This window comes from Malus domestica, chromosome 11 (assembly GCF_042453785.1).
Source record: "Malus domestica chromosome 11, GDT2T_hap1".
Lineage (NCBI taxonomy): Eukaryota > Viridiplantae > Streptophyta > Magnoliopsida > Rosales > Rosaceae > Malus > Malus domestica.
The window spans coordinates 17,013,580-17,033,921 of NC_091671.1; the positions used below are offsets into that span (position 1 = coordinate 17,013,580).

At 37.0% G+C, this 20,342-nt stretch overlaps 2 protein-coding genes and 1 non-coding gene across 7 annotated transcripts; 1 reads left to right on the plus strand and 2 right to left on the minus strand.

The window, feature by feature from the left end:
• Positions 1–1,350: 1,350 nt before the first annotated feature.
• Positions 1,351–7,266, minus strand: LOC103453361 (ankyrin repeat-containing protein NPR4-like). Of its 5 annotated transcripts, none has more exons than XM_008392904.4 (7): positions 7,010–7,237; positions 5,324–5,542; positions 3,121–3,591; positions 2,849–2,998; positions 2,237–2,688; positions 1,725–2,147; positions 1,351–1,636 (listed from the first exon to the last, which is right to left on the minus strand). In XM_008392904.4, exons 2-7 carry the CDS (start codon positions 5,487–5,489, stop codon positions 1,541–1,543), a joined length of 1,758 nt encoding a protein of 585 aa, XP_008391126.1. In that variant the 5' UTR covers positions 5,490–5,542; positions 7,010–7,237; the 3' UTR covers positions 1,351–1,540. The 5 variants fall into 5 exon arrangements, with proteins under 5 accessions (XP_008391126.1, XP_008391128.1, XP_008391129.1 ...); XM_008392906.4 differs by having other exon boundaries at positions 1,351–1,613; positions 1,813–2,147; positions 7,010–7,218; XM_008392907.4 differs by having other exon boundaries at positions 1,813–2,147; positions 7,010–7,218.
• A 3,126-nt stretch (positions 7,267–10,392) lies between these two features.
• Positions 10,393–12,359, plus strand: LOC103453395 (uncharacterized). The gene is made up of 4 exons (XM_008392936.1): positions 10,393–10,615; positions 10,748–10,797; positions 11,138–11,641; positions 11,865–12,359. Exons 1-4 carry the CDS (start codon positions 10,393–10,395, stop codon positions 12,357–12,359), a joined length of 1,272 nt encoding a protein of 423 aa, XP_008391158.1.
• A 5,724-nt stretch (positions 12,360–18,083) lies between these two features.
• Positions 18,084–18,188, minus strand: LOC114819871 (small nucleolar RNA R71). The gene has a single exon (XR_003767170.1). It is a non-coding gene; the product is annotated as a small nucleolar RNA R71 (small nucleolar RNA).
• Between the last annotated feature and the right edge of the window lie 2,154 nt (positions 18,189–20,342).

The following is a 20,342-nucleotide window of genomic DNA, read 5'->3' on the forward strand; positions in this document are numbered from 1 at the left end:
CTTAAAACAATAATCTTTGCCCTTGATATTAAACTAGATTAGTTTAACATGTGAAATGTCCGTAAAGTATCATCACATGATTGGTTTTAGGGCACATTTCCAACAAGTTTTACAAGCCGAGGATCGGTGTATGATGAAAATACATGAGCAGAAACAACCTTTTTGAAACCTTATCTGAATTCTTAACTTTCTCTCTTGTTAGAAGATTGCCCTCCTAATGTATTTTCAATTTGGGTACGTTTTCGATTCAATTCAAAACTCGTTTGATCATTAGGTTCCATAAAATGGGTATGGTTTAGTTGCAACTATAGCTAATCTAAACCCCCCCAACTTTTTAATGATATTCCAAATTGGTCTCAATCTTTTTAAACATTCCAAACAAGTAACCAACCTATTGAAAATGTTACATTCATTAAGTCCCAATTAAATTTTTAAAACATAGATTATATTCAAAACCCACCATATCATGGTCAACATTGATATGAGTTGCCTTAAAATCTAAATTTCAAATGGAGATTATATAAAGATTATATAATATATGGAACCCAATCATGAACGAATTTTGAATTGAATCGAAAATCTACCCAAATTGAAATTACATCAGGAAAGCAATCTTCTAATAAATGAGAGGGTTAGGAAAACATATAGGGTTTCAAGAAGCTTGTTTATGCTTTTGTATTTTACTCATACATTGATCCTTGGCTAGTAAAGCTTTTAGTTCTTCTTTGTAGGAGGTGAAGATAGTGGTGGTTGCAACATGGCAATCTATACTATTTCAGCAACCACCATGACCTTCTTCTCGATATTGGCGGCTTGAATTGTAGGGTGGAGTTGGTGGTTTTTCATTGTTATTGAAGGTGATGGCAATGATGGGGTTGGTGATGACTCTTTGCTGATAGAGGCTACACTTTTATGACCTTTTATTGATTTTGGAGACAAAGAATCCCTAGTTAATTTAATAGATTTTAATTGGAACTTAACGGATTTGACATTTTCAATAGGTTGGGTACTTAATTGGAATGATCAAAAAGGTACAGACCAATTTGGAATGACACTAAAAGGTTCGGGGGGTTTTAGGTACTTAATCCTTTTTTTTAATACATCAAAACTATTGCTTCTAATTAAACTTCTTCTCTTTATATCCTTCTTGAATAATGCTCATTGATCAATCCATTATTCATACATTAATGCCAAGCATAACTCCATCCGTTTATTTTTTTTCTTTCTTTGCTTCATTTCCTTTCCGTAACCCACAAAGGTTTAAACACTAATTTATTATCTTGTGCCTCATCCTTTAATCACCTTGCATCATTCTCATGGTCTTGCTCATTAAAATTAGTATAACATTAGTTAAAATTAAGCAAAATGGATATAAAACCTATGTGACCAGTTATACATAATAAAGCACAAATTCGATAAATTACTAGAGAAAAACATTTAACGGTATAATAAAAGCACATTAAACATGCACTTTTGAGCAATACATATATACACATCATTGTGGAGTCAAGGTATCACTAGCCCTCGACTTTGTAGTAAATCATATCCCTCCTTGGCTGAAACAGAAGACTTGAACGGTATGTTGAAAAGAACATGTCAGACAAGAGAGGATACTGCAAGAAAGCGAACAAGGCAACTGGGACAAATGAAAATATAAATATAAGATCCGGAACCCATCTTAATTCATAATGACAAGATAAATAGAATGCTGTACTGAAAGCTACCATCATCGATGTTATAGATACGAAGAGTGATGTGAGTCCAATCATCAACTTTAACGGTAAGGATTTGAGAAAGTCATTTTCAGCATACCGCGATGTAAGGATGTACAAAAACATGAGGATTGCAGTTGATGAGGAAAAGAGTGCTACTCCATCAGATATGGTGAAGATTAGAAATGCTGTATCTTTTACGAAATTTGGTGTTCCTTTATTATCAGATATACCCCCTGGAATGCTAAATGCGGCTGAAAACACTACAGTGGCGATAATAGTTGAAACAAGCATACAAGAATTTGCAGTGTTCTTCATCCATGATTCTCCCTTGCGCAATAGATCCTTATGCTCGCTAGTGAATAATTCTCGAGGTGTTTTGTCTTGGTTATTTTTCATGTCTATGAAGGGAGGTTGCACAATCTTCTCGACTTCCTGCCACATCAATGATTGATAACGAAATTAAAGAATGCAAGGAATTTCTAGGCGATTAAAGTTGATTATGAAATAATATTTAATCATACCTCAAACCATACTAATTCTCGTTGCATTTGAAGAGCCGCTCCAGACACAAGATTGAGTTGGTCTTGAGGTGCCAATTTTGCAGCTTGATGTAGAATGTTGTTTTTCTCATTGTCAATATATGTTGCTATGATATCTTTGATGGAGCCTGTCTCATGCACTAGATTGAAGATACTCGCATGACGATGCAAGACTGCAATATGGAATATAGTCCGATTGTTGTCGTCATATTCCCATACCAACTCTGGATAAGAGTCAATAAGCACGGACAAGAATTCATAATTTCCTAATTTCACTGCATCAAAGACTAATTTTGAAGGCCCTCTTATCAGACGCATGACTTCGTCATCGTCATGTTTCAACATTTCTTCCCAAAGGTATTTGACCAGTTTCAGGGCTTCAGTTTGCTTCAAGTTTCTTTTGGAAGAAACCTTCATGTCTAGGAGTACTTTCCCTGTAAATTAAAAATTTACAACATAAACAACAAGGTTGATATTAACAAGAACAGGCAAATTTCATACTAATGTGGGATGATCAAACACCATAGTACGGAAAGTTTATTTTTATATAACTTATCAAAGTTTGATATTATAATTTCAGAGGAATTGACTCACATGCGTTCATAAGTCTACTGCACATTCCAGGAGTACTTTGGTCACCAAATTCTAAAGACTTTCGAGCTAAGACATGCAAGGCCGTTTCACCGCTGCCTTTGCGAGCCGTTGCTAATGTTCTATCATCTTGTAGTAACCTCAGGGCTAAATCTGCACAAAACAAAAAGATTAAAAGAAGAGGAGGAGGTTGGAAAGAATGCTAATAATGTTTAAAAGAAGAGTAGTCAAGAAATAAAGATGTGTTTAATGTTTAACAAGTTCCAAGTATTTACCATAAAGATCATGATCGATACAACAGAAGAATAGAAATCTGCGGCTCTTTTCATCCAACGTTTCATATGTTTTATGGTATAAATGCCACGCCATTTTAGACTGTCCAAACAAAGCAGCCACATAGAGTGGTGTCATTCCTTGACCACCTGGAATTGTTGGCAAGGACCTATTTTTTTGTATCAAAATCTCGGCAATTTCTACAGTTCCAGTTGTAGCAGCAAAGCTCAGTGCCGTATTTCCTTTAATGTCTTGAAGTGCCAAGTCTTCTTCATCCATCATTTTGACTAGTTCCTCTACAAATTTAATATTGTTCTTTACTCCTGCTGCAACGTGAAGAACAGTTTCCCTTCCTTTTGTTATGCTAGCAGTTAAGAGTGTTCGGTTGTTATTTAATATGCCTTTGGTGGTATGCCAGTCACCTTTCATTGCAGCTTTGTAGAGGGGCATACACAAGTTCAAGTAGGCCTCTCCTGTGTTGGATGAAAGGGATGAAGTTAGATTGAGCGTATGATTGCTTTGTTGAATGTAATACACACACACACACACACACACACTAGGTTATTTGTGCCCATTTCACTTGTTATTATTAGCTTATTTTGACAGTAGGAATGCTATAATTGTAACTATTTTCTTTCGCATTATCTAAAGATCCATTTTACATCAAATAAATGGACAGTTTATCATCCTACTTAGGAGGTTACTTGTTATCAAACCCATCGATTTGTTCAATACATATGAATGTGGCAAAATAAACTCCAAATCTTGTTTTTCTTTTTTACGAAGAAGATATTTTAATAATGATGAGGAAAATAAACATTTGTTATTATTATGTTTGTACAGTGAAAATACATTAATCATAAGTGTTCAAAATACTAGGTGCACACATGTGGCGGAGCAATTATTATCAACACTAATATACATGGTATTATAGTTTCGATATAATTCTTTGTTAACGCAAAATGGTGACATTTAGTACTATAGTCTAAAAGATTTCTCTTTACTTATAGGTGCACAAGAGGTTCTGATTTGAATATTGTGGATAGTGTGTTGGAAATCAATTTATTTTTCAAATCCTTATTAATGTAAATTTCTCGTGTTATATACGGAAAAAAAACCGTAAAATAGTAAAATGACGTTAATTTATGTACTTTACACATTGAAGAAGTTTAAAAATATCCTAAATCTTTAATAAATATTAGGATAACGTAGTGATAAACTGTTTATTACAGTTAGCTTTACCACCACTTGCTCTCTTCACACCCTGTTTCCTCTACTCCATATTTTGATCTTCACAATTTCAAGCAGTAGCTACGATCACATGATACTGCATGTAACTTACCCTACCTCTGTATTATTAGATAATAGCAGGCCAAATAATTTTGCTGATTGTTTTGCCACTTTAATTAACCAACATGCAAGTACAACGGTTGTGCTTGTCATGACCGGCACTGGCTCAGGGCTAGCTGGGCAATCGGTGTCTCAAAACTCAAGGGGCATAAAAAATTGTTAGGGTAGTATATTCAGACATACTTTTATTAGTGTATAAATTCTAAAAATTTGGCTAAACGAACAAGAACTTTAAGCAGAAGCACGGGTTTTTCGCTTCTTACTATTAACAAGAAGTTGTCGTGTTTGAAACTCAATGGTGTTCATTTTTCTTTCCAATTTTTTTACGATATTCTGTTTGGAAGCAATGCAAGGCACCTTTTTGCTTTTCCTTTCATGCATTTTCCTTCACCATTTAACAAGTGTTTGAAAATATGACATGTTTTTTCGGTCGTATATTGACGAGGTAAGTAAATAAGAAAAAACACCTCACAATTTATATAAAAGCACTTCAAAGTTTCAGTTAAAGGGAAAATATCTACTTGTAAGCCGGAGTTTTATGGTTCCTTTCTCTCAAATACAAAATAAATTGGTTATTTTGTATTTCTAAATTGTTGAATTTAAAGTGTTTTTCTAAGTTATTTATCAAAATCTTGTTTGAAAACAAATAATTTTTATTATATAGACTTAGGGCATATTTTTTGGTGTCTCCTCAGGGCCTCAATACTCTCATGACCGGCCTTGGTGCTTGTGCCATATTTCCGGGATAATATATATGTGTACTAATCATATATATAGGATAATACTTGCATCTCTTCATAAGAAAAAAAATCATATATGCATGGGATGTGCATGAAAGAGAAACATCGAACGTACTGTTGGTCCCTTCTAGTAGATGACATGAAGGATGGTTCAGTTGATGGACAGTTTCTGTAGAAGCGGGAATGCCGATGATGACATTTTCAGCAACCGGAATGCCATTTACTGCCGCCATTTGAATCCCAGCTGGAGCTGGTATACCTTGTGCTCGTGGAATAGACATTTTTCCTAATTGAACTTGTGGGAATTAACGTAAACCCCTGTAAATTATTATATCTACACAGAAAAACCTGAATTAGCAAGTATTTTATACTGTAGCACGTTTCTAAAGCATTAAGCTACAAGTTAAATAGCGAGAGAGCCAATAATACGAGATATTTGATTTACATTTTTTATAGGGTAAATTACATTTTACCCCCTCAGGTTTGGGGTCGATATCAATTTCTTACAACATCATCAAAACATTTCACTTTCATATCTCAAGTACTATTTTATTTCAATATAATACATCCGTTAGAAAATATGTTAAGTAAACTGTTAAGTGATGACGTGACAAATAAGGGGTCCCCATTTGTACTGATGTGGCAACCACATTTGTGCCACGTGGCTAAACACTTAATAAAAAAGTTAAAATTTAAATTAATTAATTTAAAAAAGCAAACAAAAAAAAAAAAAAACAAACCAAAACCCAGTTCGTCTTCCTCACCCCTTCTCCCCACCCGAGCACACACCCAACCCATAATCCCCCTCATGCTCACACTCCTCACCACCCTCACCAAAGTGCACAACATCACACGCTGACCCTTCTCCACTCTCCTCACTCTCTCTCTCGAACCCCAAACCCCCCAAAATCCCCAAATCCAAAACCAAAAATTCCCAGTTCTCGACCTTCAACCACTACCTCACCCTCACCCACCTTACCACCAACATCATGACCGCACCACCATCATTGTTTGTGCCGTCAACAACTGGGGAATGTCGGCCCTTCTCTCCAAGCACAAGTGGAATTTTTTTTTTTTTTTGTAGGTTTCATACAAATAATCTAGGTTTTTTGGGCATAAAATATTTTTTTTTGCCACGTGGCATAAATTGGGTAACATGTAATTTACCCTTTTTTATATTGACATTAGCATAGTGTGAGAAACAATTATGTCAATTTTTTATACAACCATATATTTACACAAAGATGTGATAGAATATATCAAACTCGTTATCCACAATATTTGAACTCAAAATTTCTCACTTAAAAATACCACTAATTAAACCTTTGCCTATTATTCTTACAAGTTACAGTTTACAACAGGACTGGCAAATAAAAAGAAGAACTAATGATGTATTCAAGTCACACACACACACACATATATATATATATATGATTATTTAAGGTACTGGATTACAAAAAAATAAAGAGTGTACGGAAATTAAATAAAAATAGCGATCTTACTTGCACGATGATATTTGTTTGGTTTTGTTGGAAAAAAAAATATCATGCAAGTAATATTTTGATTATTTTTGTTTAAGATCATTATTATTAATTTTGATAAGCGAAAGCTTGAACTCAATATACTCATGGAAATTTTGTTGAACCAACAAACATTAAGAGTGTGAGAGCTTTTATCATTTTTTCCGAAAACTAAAAGAAGAAAAAAAGAGCCAGCAGACTAAATAAAAAGAAAAGAACAAGGAGAACTGGAGAAGAATTTATGGATTGATATTATATGTATTTATAGAAATATTACTTACAGATTTCCAGCACCGACCCAAGTGGAGCTAATTACACGCAACAGCGCTACTCATCTCTTGCTTGGCTTAGTGGAAAGTAGTTTAGAGGGAGAAAGAAGTCTTATCTGTGCCTGTGTATATATATTGACAGCTTATCAGTTACCGGGGTTTGTTGAAAATTGAAGAATTTGTATATATAGAGTATTGAAATTCAAGCCGAAAGACGCCACCACAGTACTCGTACGCCCACTTGGGAAGATTCTTTCAAGACTTAATATGTGGCTACCGTCACTCCATGCATGGGTTTTTTAGGTGTTACAATCCACTCTTTTTTTTATTTCCAACATACTTTTATCAATTTTCGGCTATCGGATCGAATAAATTGAAAATGATTAAATTATATAATTAGCACAATTTCTTTTAGTAATGATACACATACCACTTATTTGTATCATCATTTGTACCATCACTAATAAAGGTAAGGTCTGCCAATGCATATGAGTTTCATCGCTATTAAAGAGATAATAAAAATAATAATACAAATAAGTTGCAGGAGTAATATTTTTGCAGTTATTTTTTTCTTTTTCATAATAAGACCCGATGGAGGGCCGTGGAAAAAGTAGTCTTGATCGGCAAGACTAGTAATAGTGGAGTCTATAATGTGGTGGCCTCCGCTCCGTACTCACTTTCAGGTGTAGAGGAGCCCGCCAAAACAACATAGACAGAGAAAAATATTGTATGTTCATATATGACAAAAGTCAGTGGTTTCCCCACTTGCAGTTGGAGGGTAGATACAAAGCTAAACTATATATAATTGAAGGGAAACTTGAAGGAAATTTCCTCTCCCATATATTCAACTACACAAGTGAAAGGTCCGTATCGCACGCCCATTTATCAATCTTCTTTATTTATTTATTTTTTATTTCTTTTAACAAACGTTGAAAGATTATGAGAAAGATGGCATCTTCCCGTAACTCTTGGGATTAATTTAGTGCAGCCTCTGTGCTGATTTGGTATCATTTCTGGATTTGTTTCCAAGATGACTTGTAAGCAAAAGTTACTTCATTTCCTGGGCTGTGTGCAAGCTTCTCATGTGTTTCATCACGAGCGTGGGAGAGGAAGAACTTGATTGCTTGAACATTACCCTTGAAGATAGTCTTGACCTTGAGGAAAGGTTTGATAACACCATACATCTTGTGGGTAGACTCATTGCTGACCATGAACCATCCCAAATTGTGGTTGGAAAAGATGAGGGTTGTTCGGATTCTTCGTGCGAAAGCCAACATATATGCTATCATGGTTAGGGAAAAGGCTGTCACCATGAGGCTTTTGGAAGGAAACCCCTGGTTCATTAGGGACTACACTTTCTCTGTGAAATTATGGCATCATTTCACTCTCTTGATGACATCAAAGCTAATCGGGCTATTAATTAGGTCCAGGCGCAAGGCATTCCAAAGAACTACTGCACTATGAAGAATGCTAGAAGCCTGGGGTTCAAGATAGGGGCAGCTTTAGAGGTTAAGGACCCTCTGGAGGCTGGGTTCAGGGGGTTTCTTTGATTGAGAGTTGATTTCAATACCTCTAAACCTCTACTCACTAGCTTCTCTGTGCTGTGTCCTAAGCTTAGGTAATATACCATCCAACTGCGATATGAAGGTCTCAGGATTTTCAGCTACAAGTGCAACTGGCTGGGCCACTCAAGTGGATGTCCTCATACAACGCTCCCTTTGCTGTCTGGCGAGAGCCGGTTCAACTAATCGTTACGTGCTGAAGGTGCTTCTCGAGCTAGCTCACTCCTGTTTCCTACTTTGAGGCTTATCACCAGGTCCAGTGCCAACGTATGCCACTGAAGACGTAAATGGGAAATCGATGATGAAGGTTTCTATAGCTTGCCGGACAACGATATGGACATTCTGGCAACTAGTTTCCTAGCTTGGTGGGCCAGACGAGATAAGTCTGTACTGGTTGGGTACATCGACAATCTGCTGGCCATCAGTCCTGCCAACTCTGCGACTGCTGACATGTTGCCCCCTCCCCACGATTCATCTGGTTTGTTGGAGTAGAGCACATGTCCTCTCTAACCACACGATCCAATTTGCACCTAGACTATAATCACATGTGGCACCTAGATAGTTACGAAACCCTGTTCTCCAATGGCACCTTGTCCATTGTTGTTAATCGGTTTTCTCTAGAGAAAAATTGGTGTGACCCCAATATGCTTTCTCCATGGGCTTTAAGGATGTGGATAGGCTCTTGTTGGCTTCGGATCATGTTCGGGCCAATCCTACTAAGTTTTCAGGCCAAGATTGTTTTCCACTTGGCCCGAATTTATTATGCATCAATGACTCTGAACTTAAACAAGCATCCAAGTTGGTTGAGCAATCCAACGGTGGGAATAGGGAGTCGATTCTGGTCTCTCCCCGGGCCAAAAAAGCTTGACTTTCTTTCAACCCAAAAATAGGCCGCCCCTTTCACCTTTCAAATCTAAACTACCATGGATGCAAAACTAGAAGTGGTGGATGTTTAGGCAGTGGCTCTCATCATCCAAGGGCGGTACATGAAGGTGAAAATTCAGATTTTGATAATTAATGCGAGGTTATTATTAGCCCATCCAAGGAGATGGAAGAGGCTAAGGAATGGGGCTTGCTAGGCAGGAACAGGCGTGCGTCCTCCATTTCATCGGCAATGGTTGACAGGGTGCAATTGTGCCGTCAGCCATGACAATCCTATTTTGGAACTATTAAGGGCTTGGGAACCCCTGAAAGGTTTAGGCGCTGCAAGGTATCATCAGGTAGCAAGATCCTAACTTGGTTTTCCTTTGTGAAACCAAATCATCAAGTTCTTTTATTTCATCTCTGAAATTCAAACTAGGTTTTGATAAATCTTTAGGTGTCGAGTCTCGGGGTAGCACGGGAGGCCTTTGCTTACTCTGGTACTCTAACACTAATTTAAAAGTGCTTTTCACTTTGGATAATCACATCGATTCGGGGATTGGGAGTAGCAGTGACCCCCTTCATTGGAGATTCTTTAGTTTTGATAGCAACCCTGCAACGACTGATCGGTCAATCACTTGGAATCTTCTTCGCTCATTAGCATCATTTCGCTCCCTTCTTTGGGTTGTGGGAGAAGATTTCAACGAGCTCCTTAACGTCAATGAAAAGGAGGGCGGCCCAACCCGGCCAATCAACCAGATTCTTGATTTCAAGTCGGCGGTATCAGATTACAATCTTCGGGACCTTGGTTTTTCTGGGAATCAATTCACCTAGATAACCACGCGTTTGAGAGGTATAAAGCAGCGATTAGATTGTGTTTCGGCCTCCTCGCTATGAATTTCTTTGTTCGGCAATGCCACGGTACACCATTTGGATCCCACTAAATCTGATCATATTCCTACTATCCTCTCCATGGATGGGGAGCCTGTTTACAGGAGAAAATGTCGACATAGATTCTGCTTCAAGGAAGTTTGGACCTCACATGAGGAGTGTGAGAATGTTATAAGGGAAGTGTTGAATTACCCTGTGGTCAGGGTGCCTATGTTCCAGGTTGTCCACAAAATCAAGGTCACTAGGGTTGCCCTTCTTAAGTGGCAGCATGTAGTTTTTAAGAGGCGAAACAAGGAGATAAAAGGTCTCAGTCCCTATGGCTACAACAATGGGATATGAACACCAGATTCTTTCATTAGTGGGCTAAAAACTGCAAGTCCAAAAACTTTATCAAAGGGTTGTCTGACAAGAATGGAACATGGTGTACTGATGATAGGGGCATTGAACCTCAACTTGGAGATGCCTATGTTGACTGAAGAAGTTCGGGTGACTTTGTTCAATATGCATCCCTCCACGGTGTCGAGCCTTGATGAAATGTCTCTTTTATTCTTGTAACGATTTTGGTCTACCATTGGACCGGATGTGATAGTCGTTATCCAATGCCTCTTGCACTTTAGTAGATTACTAAAGCAGATAAATGACACCCATGTTTGCCTCATCCCCAAAGTGAAAGCTCCCAAAAATATTACTCAGTTCAGGCATATAAGTCTCTGCAACGTTTTATTAAAGATTGCCTCCAAGGTTATGGCAAATCAGCTACAAGGGATCTCACTTGCACAAAGCACGTTCATTCCGATTAGACTTATCTCATATAACTCTTTACTAGCTTCAGAGATCTCCCATTTCCTCTCTAAGCGCCGTCGGGGGAAAAAAGGGTTTCTTATCTTTAAAGTTGGACATTAGCAAGGCATACGATATAATTGAATGGAATTACCTTTGCTGTATTCTAATTTGTATGCGGTTCTTGCCAAAATGGATTGCCCTGGTGATGGAATTCGTTTGCTCGGTCTCTTACTCGTTTGTTATCAACGAACGTCCTAGAGGCTATCTTCTCCCCTCTCGTGGGATTCGACAGGGTCACCCCATTTCTCCCTATCTATTCCTACGTTGCGCGGAAGGCATGTCTGCCCTTATTGCCAAAACGGAGGCAGAAGGAAAAATACAGGGGGTTTCTATGTGCCCTGGTGCCCCAAGTGTGAATCACCTGCTATTCACAGATGATAGCCTTCTATTTTGTCGGGCTAACGTGGCTAAATGCCATCAGATTTCTGAGATTCTCACTTCCTATGGACGTGCATCGAGTCAGAAAGTTAATCTTGAAAAGAGTGAGGTCTATTTTAGTCATAATATCAAACACCTTCTGTGATATAATTGAGCTGACCTATTAGATATACATAGGGGTTAACCGTCACACTATGTATCTAGGCATGCCGACCTTTGTAGGAAGAAACAAAGGTCATTGTTTTGCATACATCAAAGAGCGCCTTTGGAAGAGGCTTTAAAGCTAGAAAAGGAAGATTTTAAGTGCTCCTGGTAAATAACTACTTATCAAGTCCGTTGCACTTGCCATTCCATTATACACTATGAACTGCTATCTTCTGCCTAAGTACTATTGTGAGGACTTAAATCGATTAATTGCCTCCTTTCGGTGGAACAATATTGAGGGAAGGAAAATAATTCATTGGCTTTCATGGGAGAAACTATGCATTCCGAAAGTTGACAGTGGCTTGCGCTTGCAAAATCTCTATGCATTCAATCTCAGCCTTCTGGCTAAACAAGGATGGAGGATTCTCATGGATCCTAACTCTCTGGTTTCGAGGGTTCTAAAAGCTAAGTACTTTCCCAGCGTCACCTTCCTCGAGGCCTCGGTGAAAGCCGATGCGTCCTACTTTTGGAAGAACATTTATGCAACTCAGAATATAATATCCCTAGGATCTAGTAGGCAAGTGAGTAGTGGCGCTTTGCTGAAAATATGGGAGGATCCATGGATTCCTTTGCCAGCTCGTTTTCGAATTTTTACTCCCAAGATGGATACCTCGCCTCTCTAGACAGTCAACGAACTGATTGGCCCCAACTCTAGATCGTGGAAGTTTTAGTGTCTTCCCTACTCTCCAAGTTGGAAGTCAATGCCATTCAGGCTATCCCACTAAGTTTCCACACCTCCGTTGATCTACTAACCTGGCACTATGAGAATGTTAGAAGATTTACGGTGAGGAGTGTCTACCACCTCGCAAGAGAGTGGTTATATCCGCGTAGCTTGGGATCCTTCTCCTCCTCCAATCCTAACCGTAGATCCATCTTTTGGTCAAGGTTTGGCGTGCCAATGTGCCTCCAAAAGGTCAGAGTTTTCTTATGGCATCTCTGCAACAACATCTTCCCTAGTAAAGTGAACCTTACTAAGTGCCATATCACGACTGATCTGTTGTGCAGGATGTGCAACCACCCTGAGGAATCAATCCTCCACTTACTGAAGAATTGCCCGTTTGTTAAATGTGCTTGGTTATCTTCTCACTTTGGTTATTTGTTACAAGGATCCTTCCCCCAATTCTTCCTCTTTTGGGCCATGGAAATCGCGAAGCTTATCAAACCTTCCTTTTTGAATCCTTCATGATGATATGTTAGGTGCTTTGGGGCACCAGGAATGAAAAGCTCTAGAATAAAAAATGTGATTCTCTGAATGTTATTGTGGCAAGAGCAACTCAATTGTGGCAATCTTTTGTGTCAGCCAATGAAAGAACGTCTCCTAGCTCTCTCTTTCAAGCTCCGTCAAAATGGTGCTGCCTTTCATCAGGACGTCTTAAACACAACATTGACGGCTCCTAAAACAGTGAAAAGTGCTCTAGGGGTTATGGCTTAATAATGCAAAATGCAACATAAGGCTTTTTGGCTGCAAGTGCGAGAGCTTCTCTGATGTTTTCTCACCACTCCAGTCAGAAGCTGTGGTTGTTAGAATTGGTTTGATTTGGGCGTTCGAATTGGGTTTTTCTAATATCCTATGTGACTTCGATTCGCTTCAAATTGTTTAGGCTTCGCGGGATCCTTGGGTTAACTTCTCGTCATTTGGACAACTAATCGAAGACATCAAGTTGCTTGCTCCGGCAGTCACTGAAGCTCCTATCACCCATGTTTGTCGTCAAGCTAATGGTGTGGCCTATAGACTAGCTCGTCTCGGTCTCACTGTAGATCAGTGCATTGAATGGATGGGGTCTACCCCTAGTATTATCATTGATATACTAGCTATAGATTGTCCCTCTACTATGTAATCCTTTGTGTTGCACTGTCTACATTGATATGTGTCACATCCCGGCCCGAACCCCCACCAACATACCGAGCTTGACTTCGCCGTAGTACGATATTGTCTGTTTTGGGCTCCGACAATGCCCTCACGGTTTTGTTTTTGAGAACTCACACGAGAACTTCCCAGTGGGTTACCCATCATGGGATTGCTCTCGCGCAAACTCGCTTAACTTCGGAGTTATGATGGAACCCGAAGCCAGTGAACTCCCAAAATGCCTCATGCTAGGTAGAGATGAGAATATAATATAAGGCTTACAAGATCCACTCCCTTGGGCGATGTGGGATGTTACAATATGAATGAAACACACTATCGTTTCCTTCAAAAAAAAAAAAGAAAAAAAAGAAATACCCATGCCTACCAAATATTATAATGGATAATACTTTCATTCCTAATAAGAAGAATGCACATATGCTACTCATTGTGAATTATAAATTTTTACTGTGTAAATTTTATAATCATAACAGTTTAACTTTTAATGGTTTTTTTTTAAATTATTCAAATTAAAGATCATTTATGCATCCAAATGTATGAAACAAACCAACAATGTTAATACTAGTAGCATATCATGAATAACAGTTTATTTATATGACCCGTTGTAGTGATTAAATGATCTATTTCAAATGATTTTTTTTTTAAGAATATTCTTTAAATAAAGATTAAAAAATTGAACAATTTATGACTCTAATAAAATATGTATATTCTCCATATGATGCAGGAATGACTCTAATAATAATTAGCAATAATCGTAATAAATATTAAAAGAATAATTTATATGCATAGTGGCATATAAAATTGGCTTCCAGCATCCGAGGAGGCCACGCCCGCCGCCCTACTTGTGCTCGGAAAGAGGACAATATGCCGAAAAGAAACGAGGATTGAAAATCAAATACAAGAGAAAGTGGTAGGGCGCAGCCAGATGCTCAACCATTGGTGAACCTTGTTATGGTTGGGGCACAAATTTGTGAGAATATATGTTGGAGCAGTTATATTTTTATTTAAATATTTATATATATATATATATATATATTTAAGTTTTGTTTTATTAGAAATATTTATATAATTGTTAATTGTCATTAACCTTATCAGTTAATAAGGAGTAATTGGCACCGCATAAATATGTTTTGAGATTCCTTCTTTGTATAGAGAAGAAGAACCAGTCTTTATCCATAATCCTTCCATAATCATTCCATGTTGACTTTTTTATACATTTTGATCTCTTCCGGTTTGTTTTTTCCTTTTGATTTCGTACAGTTTTGCACCCCCAGTAACTTCCTTGATTTCTTACGGTTTTGCGCCCCCAATAACTCCCTTGATTTCTTATGGTTTTATATTGATTTTCAATCTCAGGAATTAAAGTGATGTGTTATGCAAATCTCAGGAACCATTTTAGCTAATACTCTATACTATTTCATTAATAGACTTCCGAAAATAGTGCTGAAGATGTACTTACCAAATATATCTATACTTTATACTATTAATTAATTTCACAGTATTTCCACTACAACTACAATCAAAGTTGAAAAGAATAACAATATTCTTGATAGAAGATCATTTTTTTTGTTCTGTAACACATTATTAAGACAATATTTTCTTTAACATATTCTCTCTTCGTCCTTCATAGATGTGTTTTCTCTATATGCATTCATCATTGATGGTTTACTCACGCTCTATTCCAATGACGACGTGCAAATCCATTGCTTTTATCATACTTCTTATGTTAGCAATTTGAAAATTTTGGTATGTTTGTCATTGGTTTAATGACACTAATTAATTTTTAGTGCAAGTGAGAAATTATTGGAACTCGAATGTATGTCCTAAAATCAATTATTGTAGTAAAAGTTTAAGACGATACAATAGATTAGCCTGGGCAAGACCACTACTTAAAAATAATTCTATTAATCTTAAATAGTGGACCCATGGACCATGGGTAATAAATGCTAGCTTCTTGCCATACGCATATGCGTGTGGCAATTGACATTTTAATATTAGATTAAGTCTTTTAATTTTTTTAAATAACTATTTTATATTTTTATTCAAAAATTATTAAAAAAAAATGAAGCAAAACCATGAAACCACCCACTAACATGGGAGTTTTTTTAATTAAATTTATAAATTTAAAATTCATCCAAAATTAAAATGTGGTGAATTACTTTAAATTCTTATGGTTCAATTGTAATTTTTAGAATTCTTGAAGGACAATTTTTTGTATTTTGAATGTTTCACCTTTTTATCCTTCTCACTTTATATATATAGGATAGGATCAAGGGACAAATACTTTTACATTCTTTTTAAGCCTTTTGATTACATGACATCCAATGGTTCTTATTTATTAAATGACATGGATGCTTATGTGGATTTTAACTAGTATTAAAGATAAAATAAAATTTGAAAATTTAAAAAAGGAAGATAATTTAACTGAAATTGGTTCTCCCATTCCCATTTCGATCAAGACTTGGATTCAGACTTTGAACCCTAATAAAAAATCATAAAACTTTACTAAAAACAGCTTCGAGGGGTCGCCCCATTTCTTCTTCTATTATGTCGAAGGCAACTTGAAGCAATGCATGATGATGAGTAGATTTTATATTATATATTTTACCCTATTCTTAGTATATTGTGGTTAATATTTTCAATATAGGACTTTCGACTTCCTCTGGAGCAAAACATAACCAAATGCACAAATTTTGGAGTAATTCTAGTTGGAGGACGTTTGTGAGTCACTTAGCTTGATCGTATCAAAATTTGGGATTTTTCCACTAAACAGTTATTTTCTGGTAATAAAATAAAGGAGCGATGCGCAGTGCTGGAAAATGACGTTTTTGGGCTTAAATTGCATTTTTGGAGCCCAAGATGACCTCGGATGGATTCGTAGCCTTATGGAGAACTGTTTAGAATATTCCAAACATTAAATCCAGCTATATTGGGCTAGTTTTGGAGCAGCTTATGGGTCCAAAACGTGGCTGTTCAGATTTTAGGCAAATTTTACCATTTAATTTAGGGTTATGTTTCCTATTTTATTTTATTATTATTTTTAGTTTCCTAGTGGGAATAAAGGACCTGTTTTTAGGGTTTGTGTGGGGGGCTTAGCAGATTGATTGCTTGGCCATCTACAATTTTCTCTACACTTTATTTTATGCAATTTTGGAGACAGAGAGAATTGCTAGGGTTTTGGAGATTTTCTACTTGAAGGTGATTTCAATCATTTTCTAAATATATTTTCTATGATTTTAATTATGAATATGTGTAACTAATTTCTTTTGTTAGGGCGAAACCTTGAGCCTTAGCATGAATATGTGATTTTTATTTAATTGCTTATGATTGATTGCATGCATACTTTGAATTGTTAATCACCGGGATAAAAACTATCTAATTGTCTTAATGCCTGATCACCATTAGAATTTTTAGAACAGTAATTTGATGCAATTTTGGTCGGAAGGTTCCCTGAAATTGATGCTGGCTTCTTGTGATTAATAATTGTAATTTCACTTAGGATGAACACCACGTCTTAAGGATTGCATGGTTTTTCAAAGGGTTTTCATAAAGCATAATGAGTCTTTCATGTTCAGATTTGATCCGAACGTTCGGACAGGTTGCAAGTTAGATATATGTTCTATGTTGGAGGTTCCAAGTAGAATATAAATTAGGAAAACCTAACATGTAGATCATAAGTAATTGGTTAAAGTTCATAGGATTGCTAGGTGATGGTGGAACCCTAGTGTTTTCTTAATTTGATTTTTCAAAAACTGTTTCCTTTTCTTTCATCTTCAATATTGCAGATTAGTTTACTTTTATTAATTAAATTCATTTTTAATTTAAGTAGGTTATAAAATCAATCTTCTCAATTTCTACTTTACAATAATTAATTGGAATTTGGTTTGATTTGAATTATTTAATAATCCCTGTGGAGAACGACCTTGCGAGATCCGTTTATACTACAACAACCTTGTAATTCTTGCAAGTATTATAGGAATTTTTATCCCGTTCACATGATTATAAAAACGAATGCCATTTTTTTCTTTACTACTCATGTGAACGGGATAAAATGGCATTCGTTTTAATTCTTGCAAGTATTACAATAAAGAAAAAAATGGCATTCGTTATTCCAGAGTTGGGTCAGCCTTTGGGTGATTCTTTAACAGCTCATACCATTAACATACCAAGTTACATTACTTATCCGGCAGTGGAGGAAGGGTCTACATTCGAAATAAAGCAGCACATGTTGAATATTCTTCCTACATTTCATGGGTTATCAACCAATGATCCTAACATGCATATTGCTGAATTTTTAATGGGATGCAAGAATAATTTGGTGAGAGGATTTTCAGCTGAATCTATTAAGCTCCGTTTATTGTCATACACTATGAAATATCAAGCAATGAGATGGCTTCTCACACTCCCATTTGGAAGCATTAGCACTTGGAACCAACTCAGTGAAAAAATTTTAAACAAGTATTATCCAACTTCAAAGACTCTTGACATGAGAACTCAGATTTTATCTTTTGCCCAAAAACCAAATGAGAAGTTTCATGAGGCATGGGAACGTTTCAAGGAGTTGATTAGAAAATTTCCACATTCTAGTATTAATAGTACTAATCAAATGCATATATTTTTTAGAGGGTTAAATATGACTACAAAAACTCTTGTCAATGCTTCATGCGGAGGTTCATACAAAGATAAAAATGCACAAGAGGCTTGTTTATTATTTGAAAAAATGGCAACAGATACACAACAGTGGGCAGTTGAGCAGCCACAATCCAGGTCCGTTTTTTAGATGTCTAATGGTTCACCATATGTGTCGGTACAAATTGAAAAAATGGGGAAAAAGCTTGAAAGATTTGATGCAAAATTTGACATGTTATTACAAAGAATTTCGGGTTCACAGGTTGCTGTACAACAGCCTTTACAAGCTGCCTGCAGCATTTGCAGCATGACAAATCATGATTTTTTGAGCTGTTCACATAAAGATGCTTATCCAGAGTTTACAGCGGAGCAGGTTAATTCATTTAATAATTTTCAACATCCCCGAAATGACCCTTATTCAAATTGTTACAACTCGGGTTGGAGAGATCATCCTAATTTAAAGTGGGATAGAGCCGTGAAACATCTTAAAGAGAGCGACTTAATCCGCGACTCCGGGTAACTTCATTCCTTTCTATTTCAGTTTACAACAATCTAAGACAGGATTAATTATTAAAAGTGTATCTAAATTATAATATACTTGGTACTCAACTGTGAAATATTAGCTACAGGTAAAATGAGTAGAAATATTGAAAGTCTATCTCGTCCACTATTAACTTTGGATTGTTACTATTTTACATGTAGTGTTTATTATTAAAAGTGATTAATGAGATGAGATTAGCTATAATACTTACATTTATGTGATGTAATTATTATCTTCTAACGGTCATACATAATTCATGTAAATATATGTATTTAATACAATAACCATTTGACGGTCAGATAGATCGGAATTGACCACTCAAGAATCCTGCATATATGGCTCCCTAGCTCAAAAGCATATCAATCAAAGAGTTGCCACAAATATATGCTTTTTCTTATATAAAAATAGGCAGTCACTCAATAAGAATGAAATTACACTTAGCAAACTCTTTCAAGAGAAAATCCTCAAGAAAGAATGTTTGGCGATGGACCTGCTTAGGGTGGGCACGGGCTAGGCCGGGCCTAAAATTGAAGGAACTGGACCGGACCCGTTTTATTTACAAACTGGGCAGGATGGGGTGGGTTTTGGATTTTTCAAAATGGGATCCGGACCTAACCCGGCCCTTTTGAAATGGGCCGGATCCTACAGGTCCCCACAGGTCCAAATCTTCACTCACGTAGTCTGGTCTTCGTCATCCTCTTCGCTCCATCAAAACCACCACGCAAGATCTGCACTCTCAAGGCAAATTAGGGATTAGATTAGGGTTTTCACAAAACTTTTTCATACAAACCCACAAATCCAATTTGCCTTCTCATCAGCTATGAATTCAAATAATAAAAGAAAGGGAATACCTTAGGGTTTTTTAATCTAAGCAATTTCAATCAATTCCCCTGTGATTTCCTCTTCCTTCTCATCGACCACCAAAAGGTTATGCAAAGAGAAAAATTAAAGAAGAAAAAAAGCATTGATGATTGATCTATAATTTCAAGTCCCAGATAAAACATAAAATTTCAAGTTCACAAAACAGCTAAATAATCCCAATAAAAACCCTTGCAGCTAAAACTTAGTCGACCTCGTTGATCTTGGGACCTAGGCCGCTGGCACTGGAAGAGCATCACCATCAACTAGCTGGCACTGTCACATCCCGGCTCGGGCCCCTACCACATCCCAAGCTCGACTCTGCCGTAGCACGATATTGTCCGTTTTGGGCCCCGACCACGCCTTCACGATTTTGAATATGGGAACTTCCAAGTAGGTCACCCATGATGAGATTGCTCTTGCTCGAACTCACTTAACTTCGGAGTTTCGATGGAACCAAAAGCCAGTGAGCTCCCAAAAGGCCTCGTGCTAGGAAGATATGAGAATATACATATAAGACATAAAGGATCCACTCCCCTAGGCGATGTGGGATGTTACAATCCACCCCTCTTAGGAGCCCTCGTCCTCGTTAGCACACGTTTGACCAGAGATTAGCTATGATACCAAATTGTCACATCCCAACTCAGGCCTCCACCATATCCCAGGCTCGACTTCGCCATAGCACAATATTGTCCTCTTTGGGCCTTGACCACA